Genomic DNA, 12,814 nt, shown 5'->3' on the forward strand with positions numbered 1-12,814 from the left:
CGCCAATACAATTCAAACACCCGATCAACACACACAATCACTCAGCCCAAAAGACCGTTCACCTAACCCAAGGTTCATAAAGCTTATATATTTTTAAAAAGTTACGTACGTGACGCGCACTTACGGTACGGTACGTGTTATGCTAGCTCCTAGCTCCTCTGCTAGCTCCTAGCTCCATAGAACACGCCAATACAATTCAAACACATGATCAACACACACAATCACTCAGCCCAAAAGACCGTTCACCTAACCCAAGGTTCATAAAGCTTATATATTTTAAAAAAGTTACGTACATACGCAAAAAAAAGCCAAAGCTGCATACTCACAGTAGCACGTCTGCGTCTTTGTCATCCAAATCAAAGTAATCCTGGTAAGAGTCTGTGTTGTCCCAGTTCTCTACAGGCGTCTGTGTATCCAAATCAAAAGTCCTCCTGGTTAGAGTCTCTGTTATCCGAGTTCTTCCATCTTGACTGCATCTTTCGGGAATGTAAACAAAGAAGCGCCGGCTGTGTACTGTTGTGGCTGACTACGTTCGAAAAATACGTCCATTTCGCACCGACAACTTTCTTCTTTGCTTGCTTGGCTTCCTTCTCCATAATGCAATGAACATGATTGAAACAGATTCACGAACACAGATGTCCAGAATACTGTGGAATTATGAAATGAAAACAGAGCCTTTTCGTATCGGCTTCAATGTGGAAGGCATACCCGTGTTCGTCGGGCTACGTCACGCGCATACGTCATCCTCAGAGGCGTTTCGAACCGGAAGTTTAGCGGCAAATTTAAAATGTCACTTTATAAGTTAACCCGGCCGTATTGGCATGTGTTATAATGTTAAGATTTCATCATTGATATATAAACTATCAGACTGCGTGGTCGGTAGTAGTGGGTTTCAGTAGGCCTTTAATATATGTCCCTTGGCAAGTTTCACTGCAATAAGGCGCTTTTGGTAGCCATCCACAAGGTGCTTTACAGAGAGTAAATGGGACAATGAAAAAGGAAGATTACCTCCAATTTCTTCAGGACAACCTAAAATCATCAGCCTGGAGGTTGGGTCTTGGGCGCAATGACCCTAAACACACATCAAAAGTGGTAAAGGAATGGCTAAATCAGGCTCGAATTAAGGTTTTAGAATGGCCTTCTCAAAGTCCTTACTTAAACATCCATACAATGCTGAAGAAACAAGTCCATGTCAGAAAACCAACACAGTTAGCTGAACTGCACCAATTTTGTCAAGAGGAGTGGTCAAAAATTCAACCAGAAGCTTGTGGATGGCTACCAAAAGCGCCTTATTGCAGTGAAACTTGCCAAGGGACATGTAACCAAATATTAACATTGCTGTATGTATACTTTTGAACCAGCAGATTTTAAATTCCATTGTTATTAAAAAAAAGGATTTATTTTGAATCAAGAATAATTTTGAATCGATTCTGAATCAAATCGTTACCCCAAAAATCAAATCTAATTGAACCAGGTGATGCCCAAAGATTTATAGGCTTATATTTAGAGAACTTATTTTCATATAAGTTTTTCTAATATTTATATTCAATGTGAAAAAAACAAACGTTATTAAAAAAACGTTTGTTTTTTTATACAATTATAAAAGGACGTTGTCTAATAGTTTTCATTTCTGACCATTCAAATATGTTGAAACGTACATACTGTATATGGCGGTGGATTCTCTGTCCATCGTGTGTATTTTTTTTTATTTTATTTATTTTTTTATTATTATGTCCTGCCCAGCTTCTCGGGCAAATCATATAGCAGATGTAGATGCCCATATCGGCTGTTCAGATTTACTTTACAAAAGAGAAGTGTAGGATACTTCTCTTGTTGCCTTACTTGTATTTTGACTTTATTAAATGTATTTATATTATCATTTGGTGCAGCCGGGCCGGAGCAGGAGGGGATAGAAAGAGAGAAAAAGGAAGACAGAGGGGGGAATTGTGGGGACAAGAGGGGGATTAGACAGAGAGACAAAAACAACAACAGCAAACACAACAACAACAACAGAGCAACATCAGCAAATACGACATGTACAAATATGATGGTAAAAGTAATAGCAAATAAGCAGTTAGCGAAAATTTAAAAAAAAAAATACAGAAATGACAATGAGCATTATTACACTAAAAATGGAGCAATATGAATACCAATAGAAATAGTGCTATTGATAATAAACAATACCAGTACTTTACCTTTATTATCAACAATACAATTGTTCAAATGCAACAATACATATACGTAATGATAACTTGAGATACGAAAGAATGCAGAAAAATGGAGGGGAAGAAAGAGAAGCAACCTTAACCTTGTAGATTGTTATAGTAACAATAGGTTAAGCTTTGTCAGTGTGCCATGTGTTATACCCAGTTTACCCTAGGGCAACAACGTTAATATATGTTTGATGAAACGTGATTATGTGCATGAGTGTATGTGTGCATATGTACTTGTATATGTACAGTATGTGTATGTGTGCTTGTACAGTGAATGTATATGTACAGTATGTGTATATGTGTGTACAGCGAATGTATATGTACAGTATGTGTATACAGTATGTGTGTTTGAACAGTGAATGTATATGTACAGTATGTGTAAATCGTGTGTATTTGCAGCGCGAGTACTCCTCTCTCACAGCCGTCAGTTTGCGTGTCCTTCTTCACACATGCTCAATAAAAAGCAAAATAGTGCTTGCATAACGGTGGTGAGTGTTGATAAATCACGTCGCACATGCTAAATAAATATATTTGCATTTTCTCCCCCCAGTCTTGTGGCCGTTTTGATGATCAGCATTCATTTTGCATTGAGACGCAAAATGGATTATTCTACTTTGCACACCTTTAGTAGATCAGCTATCAGGTTTGCACGTGTTTTAGTACACACAAGCCCCTTAGTAAGTCAGTCCCTGCGTACCCTTACACCCAACTATTCAGGCAATAATGACTCTGTGCTGAGTTGTTTTTAGTGGACAGTAAATCTATACTGCTTTCCAAGCTGTGCAATAACTACTCTTACTTATAGTATATACAGTACAAGTTTCATTTCTATCGTCCCCTGAGAAGATATAATAAAAGTGTTGCAGACTTTAGTGCGATGCTGTGTTTGTGACCCTGGCGGGGTTAACAAGAGAGACGTGACAGTCACAGAGCATGTTATAATGATGCAAGCAAGTCTTGTGTACCAAGTCCCAAAACACATCACTCCTATGCTGCATGGCGTGCATAAACTCGCAGAAATTGCCCGTCACTCGAGTCCTCAACATTCCCTCGCCTGCACAGCCACGCGATTTGTAGAAGATTTGGTTTTGTATCATCAAAGTGATCATCGCCTATCAGGCATGTCCCCTTTTTACCCACCTTCCTCTGCTTTATCTTGAGCGGTATCGTCCTTGTTTGTGTGCTCTCAGAAGCCACGGTTCAGATCTTGCAAAAGCTCATTAGAGGAGCTCATTCCTGTTTCATCTTGTCCTTCCCCACACTTTTATCTCTCCCCTTTTGTCCAGCAGCTTTGGGTGGTTAAGAAGTGGCTTGATAAAGGGTGAAGTAGCCACCTGCATCCCACTTCTTTGTGCGCACACACACACGATAAACTCGCATATTACAAAGATTATCCACGTGTTCAGCAGGGCTACCTGTAAACTAGTTTGTTTTGTTATCCGTGTACAAACCCTGTTTCCGTATGTGTTGGGAAATTGTGTTAGATGTAAATATAAACGGAATACAATGATTTGCAAATAATTTTCAACCCATATTCAGTTGAATATGCTACAAAGACAACATATTTGATGTTCAAACTGATGAACCTTTTTTTTTTGCAAATACTCATTAACTTTAGAATTTGATGCCAGCAACACGTGACAAAGAAGTTGGGAAAGGTGGCAATAAATACTGATAAAGTTGAGGAATGCTCATTAAACACTTATTTGGAACATCCCACAGATGAACAGGCAAATTGGGAACAGGTGGGTGCCATGATTGGGTATAAAAGTAGATTCCATGAACTGCTCAGTCATTCACAAACAAGGATGGGGCGAGGGTCACCACTTTGTCAACAAATGCGTGAGCAAATTGTTGAACAGTTTAAGAAAAAACATTCTCAACCAGCTATTGCAAGGAATTTAGGGATTTCACCATCTATGGTCTGTAATATCATCAAAGGGTTCAGAGAATCTGGAGAAATCACTGCACGTAAGCAGCTAAGCCCGTGACCTTCGATCCCTCAGGCTGTACTGCATCAACAAGCGACAACAGTGTGTAAAGGATATCACCACATGGGCTCAGGAACACTTCAGAAACCCACTGTCAGTAACTACAGTTGGTCGCTACATCTGTAAGTGCAAGTTAAAACTCTCCTATGCAAGGCGAAAACCGTTTATCAACAACACCCAGAAACGCCGTCGGCTTCGCTGGGCCTGAGCTAATCTAAGATGGACTGATACAAAGTAGAAAAGTGTTCTGTGGTTTGACTAGTCCACATTTCCAATTGTTTTTGGAAACTGTGGACGTCGTGTCCTCCGGACCAAAGAGGAAAAGAACCATCCGGATTGTTATAGGCGCAAAGTTGAAAAGCCAGCATCTGTGATGGTATGGGGGTGTATTAGTGCCCAAGACATGGGTAACCTACACATCTGTGAAGGTGCCATTAATGCTGAAAGGTACATATAGGTTTTGGAGCAACATATGTTGCCATCCAAGCAATGTTACCATGGACGCCCCTGCTTATTTCAGCAAGACAATGCCAAGCCACGTGTTACGTCAACGTGGCTTCATAGTAAAAGAGTGCGGGCACTAGACTGGCCTGCCTGTAGTCCAGATCTGTCTCCCATTGAAAATGTGTGGCGCATTATGAAGCCTAAAATACCACAACGGAGACCCCCAGACTGTTGAACAACTTAAGCTGTACATCAAGCAAGAATGGGAAAGAATTCCACCTGAGAAGCTTCAAAAATGTGTCTCCTCAGTTCCCAAATGTTTACTGAGTGTTGTTAAAAGGAAAGGCCATGTAACACAGTGGTGAACATGCCCTTTCCCAACTACTTTGGCACGTGTTGCAGCCATGAAATTCTAAGTTAATTATTATTTGAAAAAAAAAAAAAAAGTTTATGAGTTTGAACATCAAATATCTTGTCTTTGTAGTGCATTCAACTGAATATGGGTTGAAAAGGATTTGCAAATCATTGTATTCCGTTTATATTTACATCTAACACAATTTCCCAACTCATATGGAAACGGGGTTTGTATGTCCGGAGGGAAATGCACCCGCGCTGTGTTGTGCTGCATTTGTGTGATTTTTGTCATTTTTATTTGATTATTACTGTGTATTTTTTTTGGCAGTGCCCTCACAAGGACGGTCAACTTGCTGGGGGACCGTGGGCCTCTGGGTATCCAAGTTGTTCCCTACTGCTCATCTCTTAGTGGACGGTGAGTGTACACAAACGCACACACACACACACGTGCAAATTCTTGTAATCCTTCAGATAAAGACAGATGGCAATGTTGACTGTGGAGCCGTAGTCGTAACCGAACAGCGGCGTCGAATTATACGATTGTTTACCTCCACGAGTTGACGTTTTCCTCTGCTTTGTGTGCGTTGCACAGGATGCTGGGCCTCCTCATTAAAAACATCGAGGATAACAGTCGCACCAAGAGGGAGAATATCTTTCAAGAGGACGAGTCTATCGTCCAGATTGACGGCATACCGCTGCAAGATAAGACCTTTGCGGAGTAAGTACACTGTGGGGGACAAGTTGCATGCATATACAGTAGAATTTAAGGATGACTGAATTTCCTATACTATAGAGCAGTGTTTTTCAACCTTTTTTCAGCCAAGGCACATTTTTTGCGTTGAAAATATCCGGAGGCACACCACCAGCAGAAATCATTAAAAAACGAAACTCAGTTGACAGTAAAAAGTTGTTGTCGCAATTGTTGGATATGACTTTAAACCATGACCAACCATGCATCACTATAGCTCTTGTCTCAAAGTAGGTCTACTGTCACCACCAGTCACATCACGCCGTGACTTATTTTGAGTTTTTTGCTGTTTTCCTGTGTAGTGTTTTAGTTCTTGTCTTGCGCTCCTATTTTGGTGGCATTTTCTCGCCTTTTTGGTATTTTCCTGTAGCAGTTTCATGTCTTCCTTTGAGCGATATTTCCCGCATCTACTTTGTTTTAGCAATCAAGATTATTTCAGTTATTTTCATCCTTCTTTGTGGGGACATTGTTGATTGTCATGTCATGCGGCCATCTTTGCTCCACAGTAAGTCTTTGCTGTCGTCCAGCAATCTGTTTTTGTTTACTTTGTAGCCAGGTCAGTTTTAGTTTCGTTCTGCATAGCCTTCCCTAAGCTTCAATGCCTTTTCTCAGGGGCACTCACCTTTTGTTTATTTTTGGTTTAAGCATTAGATACATTTTTACCTTCACGCTGCCTCCCGCTGTTTCCAACATCTACAAAGCAATTACAGTAGCTACCGGCTGCCACATACTGATATGAGTATTACACGGTTACTCTGCCGAGCTGTAGACAGCACCGACACTCAACAACAACACATAATTTGCAGACTATAATTACTGGTTTGCAAAAAATATTTTTAACCCAAATAGGTGAAATTAGATAATCTCCCACGGCACACCAGACTGTGATAGTGGTTGAAAAATACTGCTATAGAGCACACCGTATAAGCCGCACCCACTACATTTTAGAAGGAAAAATATCTGTCCATACATTAGCCGCACTAGACTATAAGCCGCGGATCGTTGCCAAATTTGGTGTTTACACATAAATATTTTTTAAATATTTATTCACATACCTTAATTGTTTCCAAACAGTGTCTGTAACATAGCAGTACAACGGCTGATCAAACAAAACAGAAGTCATTGTCATGGACCCCTGCGGAAGCTAGCTCTCCAATCAACTAAACAGATTCAATTACTCCACGGTCACGTTTTGGTGAATTTACTGAGGAATTTGTGAAACTGAAACAATACAAAAAGAATGCCATTGTAAGTTAATAATACTAACACAGACACTCGTCAATGTGTTAGCATATTTGCTAATGCTAACGATGCAAGCTTGATTACATTACAATAGCACGTACAAATATGCATGAAAACACACCTACAGACATCACAAATGGGACAGTTTAGTAAGTATAAACAGTTTTAGTTATATTTTAAAACGTACAAACGTCGCTTGGAGCGATGAATGAAGAATCCATACGAGTAGAAACGCTACGGACGGCTAGAAGACTTAACGGCCTTCTACTTCCGGTTGTAAGCACTAAATGGAGCAGCACCTGCAGTGAGCGAACTCGTCCAAAAGATGGCGCCACAACACAAATAATGAAACACCTTCTCAGTACATTTGCTTGTTTTTTTCTTTTAAACTATTTTTATTATGGCCGTCAGCGAAGAAAAATCCATAAATTTGCTGCATCGTCTTACAAGCCGCAGGGTTCAAAGTGTAGGAAAAAAGTAGCGGCTTTCAGTGCGGAATTTACAGTAACTCTCTAATGGGTATTTTAAACTAATTTTTGATCTCTTGAAAACACATTTGTTAGACTGTCAAGTGCTATCACAAGTCAAAAGTATAGATAGATAGATGTATAGATAGATATTTTAATAATCCCCTTGGTGAAATTCAGGTATCTCTTGTAGCTCATATAATAAGTAAAAAGACATACACATTACACAACAAAAATTTGAGAATACAAGCAATAAAAACCAAGCTAAAATAAAGATAACAAGACAAAGGTCACATCTAAATTCTAAAACCTAATTTTTTTGCATTTAAATTATTTTTTTATGCTGAGAATTTGTTAACTGAATTTTTTAAGACACTTTTTCTCAAAAATGTGTATTAAAAAATTCAGTTGTCAAAGTACAATGTAAAAAAATTCTGTGCAGAAAAAAAATTGTCGTCATAATATTTGTGTCACGTGACTGCAAACTTGACACTTTATTTGCTGGTTCTGAGGCAGGATGGGTTGCTTCAGTCTTAATTTTCTGATAAAATGGGTGTTGAGTTTTGAAGTCACAAATTTTTCTGCACTAAATTTTTTGACACTGAATTTTTCCACAAGGAATTTTAAAACAGACAGATTTTGCTCACAAATCTGTATTCAATGAACGTGTCCGCATAATTTAATGCGAAAATTTTAAATTCACAACATTTAAAAAAAATCAGTTACATAAATTTGGTGTAAAAAAAAAAGCTTTTTTTTCAAATTAACTTCCAAATAAGGGCAAAACATATGAACCATGAAACTACTTAGCCAATGAATACAGTTATTTAATAATAAATAAATGAATATGATCATATGGATTGTCAGAATTTACAAGGTTTCTTTTTAGGAAAGTAAAATGATGCAGGGAAGTAAGAGTTTGAACAGTTTGCATGATTGTTAATTATAAATGTTAGTTCATGGAAGTTCTTTATAATAAGTGCAGCATTCATACAGTAGTTCTAGTTGTAGCTGAAATATGCGAGCTTACTGCTTTTGTCTTATCCACCTGTCTGTTTACATCAGTGCTGTTCAAACACATGCAGAATAAAGGCCATCAAACTTTATTCATACTGTATATTTTAAGACAAGGCGATCTGATATTGATATTGGGCCGATATCAGCAAAACAAAAAAGAAAAATCATTATATCTACTAGCATCTAAAATCTCCAATATAAGCTCCGATACAAGCTGTCCTGTCCTGTGTTTACTTGTGTAAAGCTCGACAGCCAGTTAACATCTAAATGTCCTCCAATAAACACACAAGCTTGCTCTTTTCTTGTATTTTAGTCAAGTCATTCACAAAAAGTAAACATGGTAGGTTATAGGCTACTCTGAGCCAGCAGCTACACAACAGCTAAGCACAAAACAGCACACAAGCTAGACATGCAAAATAAGTGTCCTTAATTGGACAACAGTGCAGTCTAAAACATGACATTTGTCGATATAAACAAGTATCAACTAATTATAGTCGCATATTACTTACAGATACAAAGTCTCCAAGGCAGAAGCGTTTTAGAAAATATTCAGTAACAAACGTGTCTGCATCATTCAACTTACTGCATCATGAGCTTAAATTAATGAAATATTGTGACCACTAGGTGTCACCAAAAACAACTACCACTCCATGTCAACTTAAAAATAGCATACGTTCCTTTTAAATAGTTAATAAAAAATAGGTCAGTATTTTTCATACATACCGTTTTTCTCAGTTTGAGTCATTTCACTTGATGAAGCTTTTCACATTTCACACTAAAAAAAGTATGTACGATTCATGCTGATATTGTATCGGATCTATATCAGTATTGGCACGTACTCAGTGCTTTAATATTGGTATCATATCAAAAGTGAAAAACTTGTATCGGGACACTCCTGGTGGGCTTGTGGAGGTGCCCTGTGGTTCAAGATCTGCGCCCCCATCCATCCATCCATTTTCTACTGCTTGTCCCTTTCGGAGTCGCAGTGGGTGCTGAAGCCTATCTCAGCTGCATTCGGGCGGAAGGCGGGGTACACCCTGGACAAGTCGCTACCTCATCGCATCTGCGCCCCCGAAATATTATAATCTCATGTCAGGTGATACAGGGGTATCAAACAAAGATGTGTATGACCTCAGTTTCACATACTATCTGTATCATTTACATTGATGACAACATTCAGCTAAAAGGTCCGCTCCCCCCTTCACCTGAATGTCCTTCTCCGCTTAATTAGCATTTAATAAAAACATGGGACTGCCTCTTTAAAAGCACCTCTTGGGCTTAGTGTCACAGACTTAATTTGGAACTGAAACCAGAAAAGCTCAGCCACCATTGCAGTAGCCTAATACTTCACCTGTCACTCAGTTTGCCCAAAATAATCCTCCTCATTTTCCCTTCGCCCTATCTCACATGTAGTGTGTCTCCAGCACACATACCCACAATATGCCGCCACTGTCCTTTCTTCTGCATTTCTGCAGTGCAGATTAAAAAGCTCTGTTTTATTGCATTCCGCCAATGTTGTGCTGAGGGACGTCTATTAAAATTGCAGCCAAACATGACTTCTTACAGAGAACACAATGTCCTAGTCTAAACTGAAGGGTTACCGTGTGCTTGATCCAAATTGAAGTAGAGCTCAATCAAGATGGAATTGCATCTTTTTTGGGGAGGGGGAATTTTCACAAGACAAGGCATGTCGTGACCTGCATATTAACCAATATTAACCAAGTGTTAGCCACATTCTTAGTATAAGCGCTAAAGCTGAGGAACTACATTTAGCGGTGCCTTGACCACAGAGAGCTAACAAGCTTATGCAGCTATTGAAATACTGAGCTGCTGCATCACCTCTGTTGGTGAAAGTTTGTGCTAGTTCGGGTGTCAGCAACCCACATGCTGCTCTGTAGCGCCGCCCTAGTGGCTCCCTGGACCTCTTTCAGAGATGTGTGAAAATGGAAAAAGATGAAGAAAAAAAATAAAGTTTTTGTTTAAATATATTTTCTGTAGGGGGAACAAACATGACACAAACCTTCCTAATTGTTAGAAATCCCACGGTTTATATTGAACATACTTCACTGATGAGAGTATTTGGCTAGCACCGTTTTGTCCTACTAATTTCAGCGATCCTTGAACTCATCGTAGTTTGTTTCCATGTACAACTTTCTCCGATATTGCCACAGAAAGACGTGTTTTATGCCACTCCTTCTTTGTCTCATTTTGTCCACCAAACGTTTTATGCTGTGTGTGACTGCACTGTTGTTGATTTTATTGATTTGCTGGAGTGCTTATCAGGCACATTTGGTCAATCCATGACTGCAAGCTAATCGATGCTAACATTGCATCATTATGCCTCGTTTGTAGGTATATTTGAGCTCATTTAATTTCTTTTACTTATGTCCTCTGTGTATTTCATTTATATATGCATGTCTCATGACACATTATCTTTATGTAATCTTGGCTGCATTTCTGATAGATGTTGGTGTTCCGTGTTGTTCCAGACCACAGCAAACGTTACCCAGCTTGCAAAGATTGTAATAAATCCAATTAGAAGAAGACAGCCTGTTTCCTTCAACTTGGACACACACATCTATACCTTTGGCCATTCTGAGCCAGTAATTTATCTCATCCTGTGAGAAGCCTCCATTTTACAAATGTTTTCCAATGTTGCAAAAATGTGTAGAATTAAAATTAAAATACAACATTTCTGTCAACGAAGATGTGTGTCAACCTTTGATAGTAGGCTAATATAAATAATATAGACACTTACATCATGTGTTGCCTTCATTATAACACGTATATAAGGCTTTTTAATTTGTTGCGGCTCCAGAGCTAATTTATTTTTGCATTTTTGGTCCAATATGGCTCTTTCAACATTTTGGGTTGCCAACCCCTGTGCTAGGTTCTAAATCAAGCCTCAAATTTGTATAGTAGAAAGTTGTGGCAGAAGTTGGCCAACTTTGACATTCAACTCAGACCAAGAGGTGGTGAGAAAGACACGAAAAGATGCTTGTTTTTGTTGTTGTTTTTGTTTTTTACCTGCGTGAGGATTATGATTATTTCTTTATCTAAACGGGAAGATACAAACATCCCATCAGTCGGCATCCCAGTGAGAGCAGACATTGTACAGTCAGTGATTGTTTTATTTTGTTCGTATTTCTTGTTTAGCACACAATAGTGCTACTTGCTGGATCTGCTTATCACTAACTTCTAAAACCTGAAGCTTAGCCTCCTCATATTCAGGCTCACAAATATAAGGTCCTGGATCATAATTTGTTGTCTCTCACAAAGTTTGCAGGATTAGTAGTTGTTGTTCTTGAAGGAAATGGCGAACGTTGTGATGTGTGAAATCAAAGCGTTGGCGTAATGCTTAAAATTAAAAAAAAAACGTAAATATTACATGTTATTATGAATGTGCCTGTTTCTACATTATACAGTGTGCATATAAGACATTGATGGATATTTTTAGAGCGTTTTGTTGGCAGATTACATCAAATCGCCATTAGCTACATTGTTACCTGATCCTTGTATTGTTTATTTACGAGTTAGAATGCATAAGAATAAGAAATACACATTCACAATCCTTATGTCTCACATAAGGATTGTGAATAATAGGCAACATTCAAAAAAAGTGCAGTTACCCTTTTAAGGATACACACGTCTCATCTATTGTATTGTTTGTTGTGATGACTCTACCTGCTTTACAACCTTGGAGTGTTCCACACAACTGATTGGCTCATAGAGGTGTCATCTTGTCTATAGTTAAAACACATTTAAAACACTTCAATGTGGTCTAAATAATGTGTATTGGATATGCTTTGGTGTAAATTTTGCTCCACAGTCACTTTTACAACCCATTTTTTCGATGCGATCCCAGGTATAAAAAGAGACCACACCCCACCCTTTCCAAAAGTATCATAATTTATCTCTTAAAAATGTACAATGTTTAAATATATATCTTGAAGTTAAAGTTTTTTTTTCCAAACACAGCATAAAAAAACCTCATTAACATTATATAGATTCACCCGGTCACAACATCAGATACACATGCGCACTCTACGATCGATTCAGAGAGTGCTTAAAAAAGTTGTATTTATATTGCATGTCACATGCCAAGATAAGATAAAAATATTAGAGATGTCGGTCGATAAATGCTTTAAAATGTAATATCGGAAATTATCGGTATCGGTTTCAACCTCCCGATTTTCCTGGTAGACTCCCAAATTTCAGTGCCCCTCCCGAAAATCTCCCGGGGCAACCATTCTCCCGAATTTCTCCCGATTTCCACCCGGACAACACTATTGGGGGCGTGCCTTAAAGGCACTGCCTTTAGCGTCCTCTACAACCTGT

The 12,814-nt window shown here is 38.7% G+C and overlaps 1 protein-coding gene across 2 annotated transcripts in view; it reads left to right on the plus strand.

Moving 5' to 3' along the window:
- Positions 1–12,814, plus strand: part of pard3ba (par-3 family cell polarity regulator beta a) — a 427,783-nt gene that overhangs the window by 96,136 nt on the left and 318,833 nt on the right. For both annotated transcript variants that reach the window (XM_062060174.1, XM_062060183.1), the window contains 2 exons: positions 5,331–5,417; positions 5,595–5,720. In XM_062060174.1, coding sequence (XP_061916158.1) covers positions 5,331–5,417; positions 5,595–5,720 — 213 coding nt within the window. The remainder of the gene's footprint in view (positions 1–5,330; positions 5,418–5,594; positions 5,721–12,814) is intronic.

The sequence above is a fragment of the Entelurus aequoreus genome, linkage group LG01, assembly GCF_033978785.1.
Source record: "Entelurus aequoreus isolate RoL-2023_Sb linkage group LG01, RoL_Eaeq_v1.1, whole genome shotgun sequence".
NCBI lineage: Eukaryota > Metazoa > Chordata > Actinopteri > Syngnathiformes > Syngnathidae > Entelurus > Entelurus aequoreus.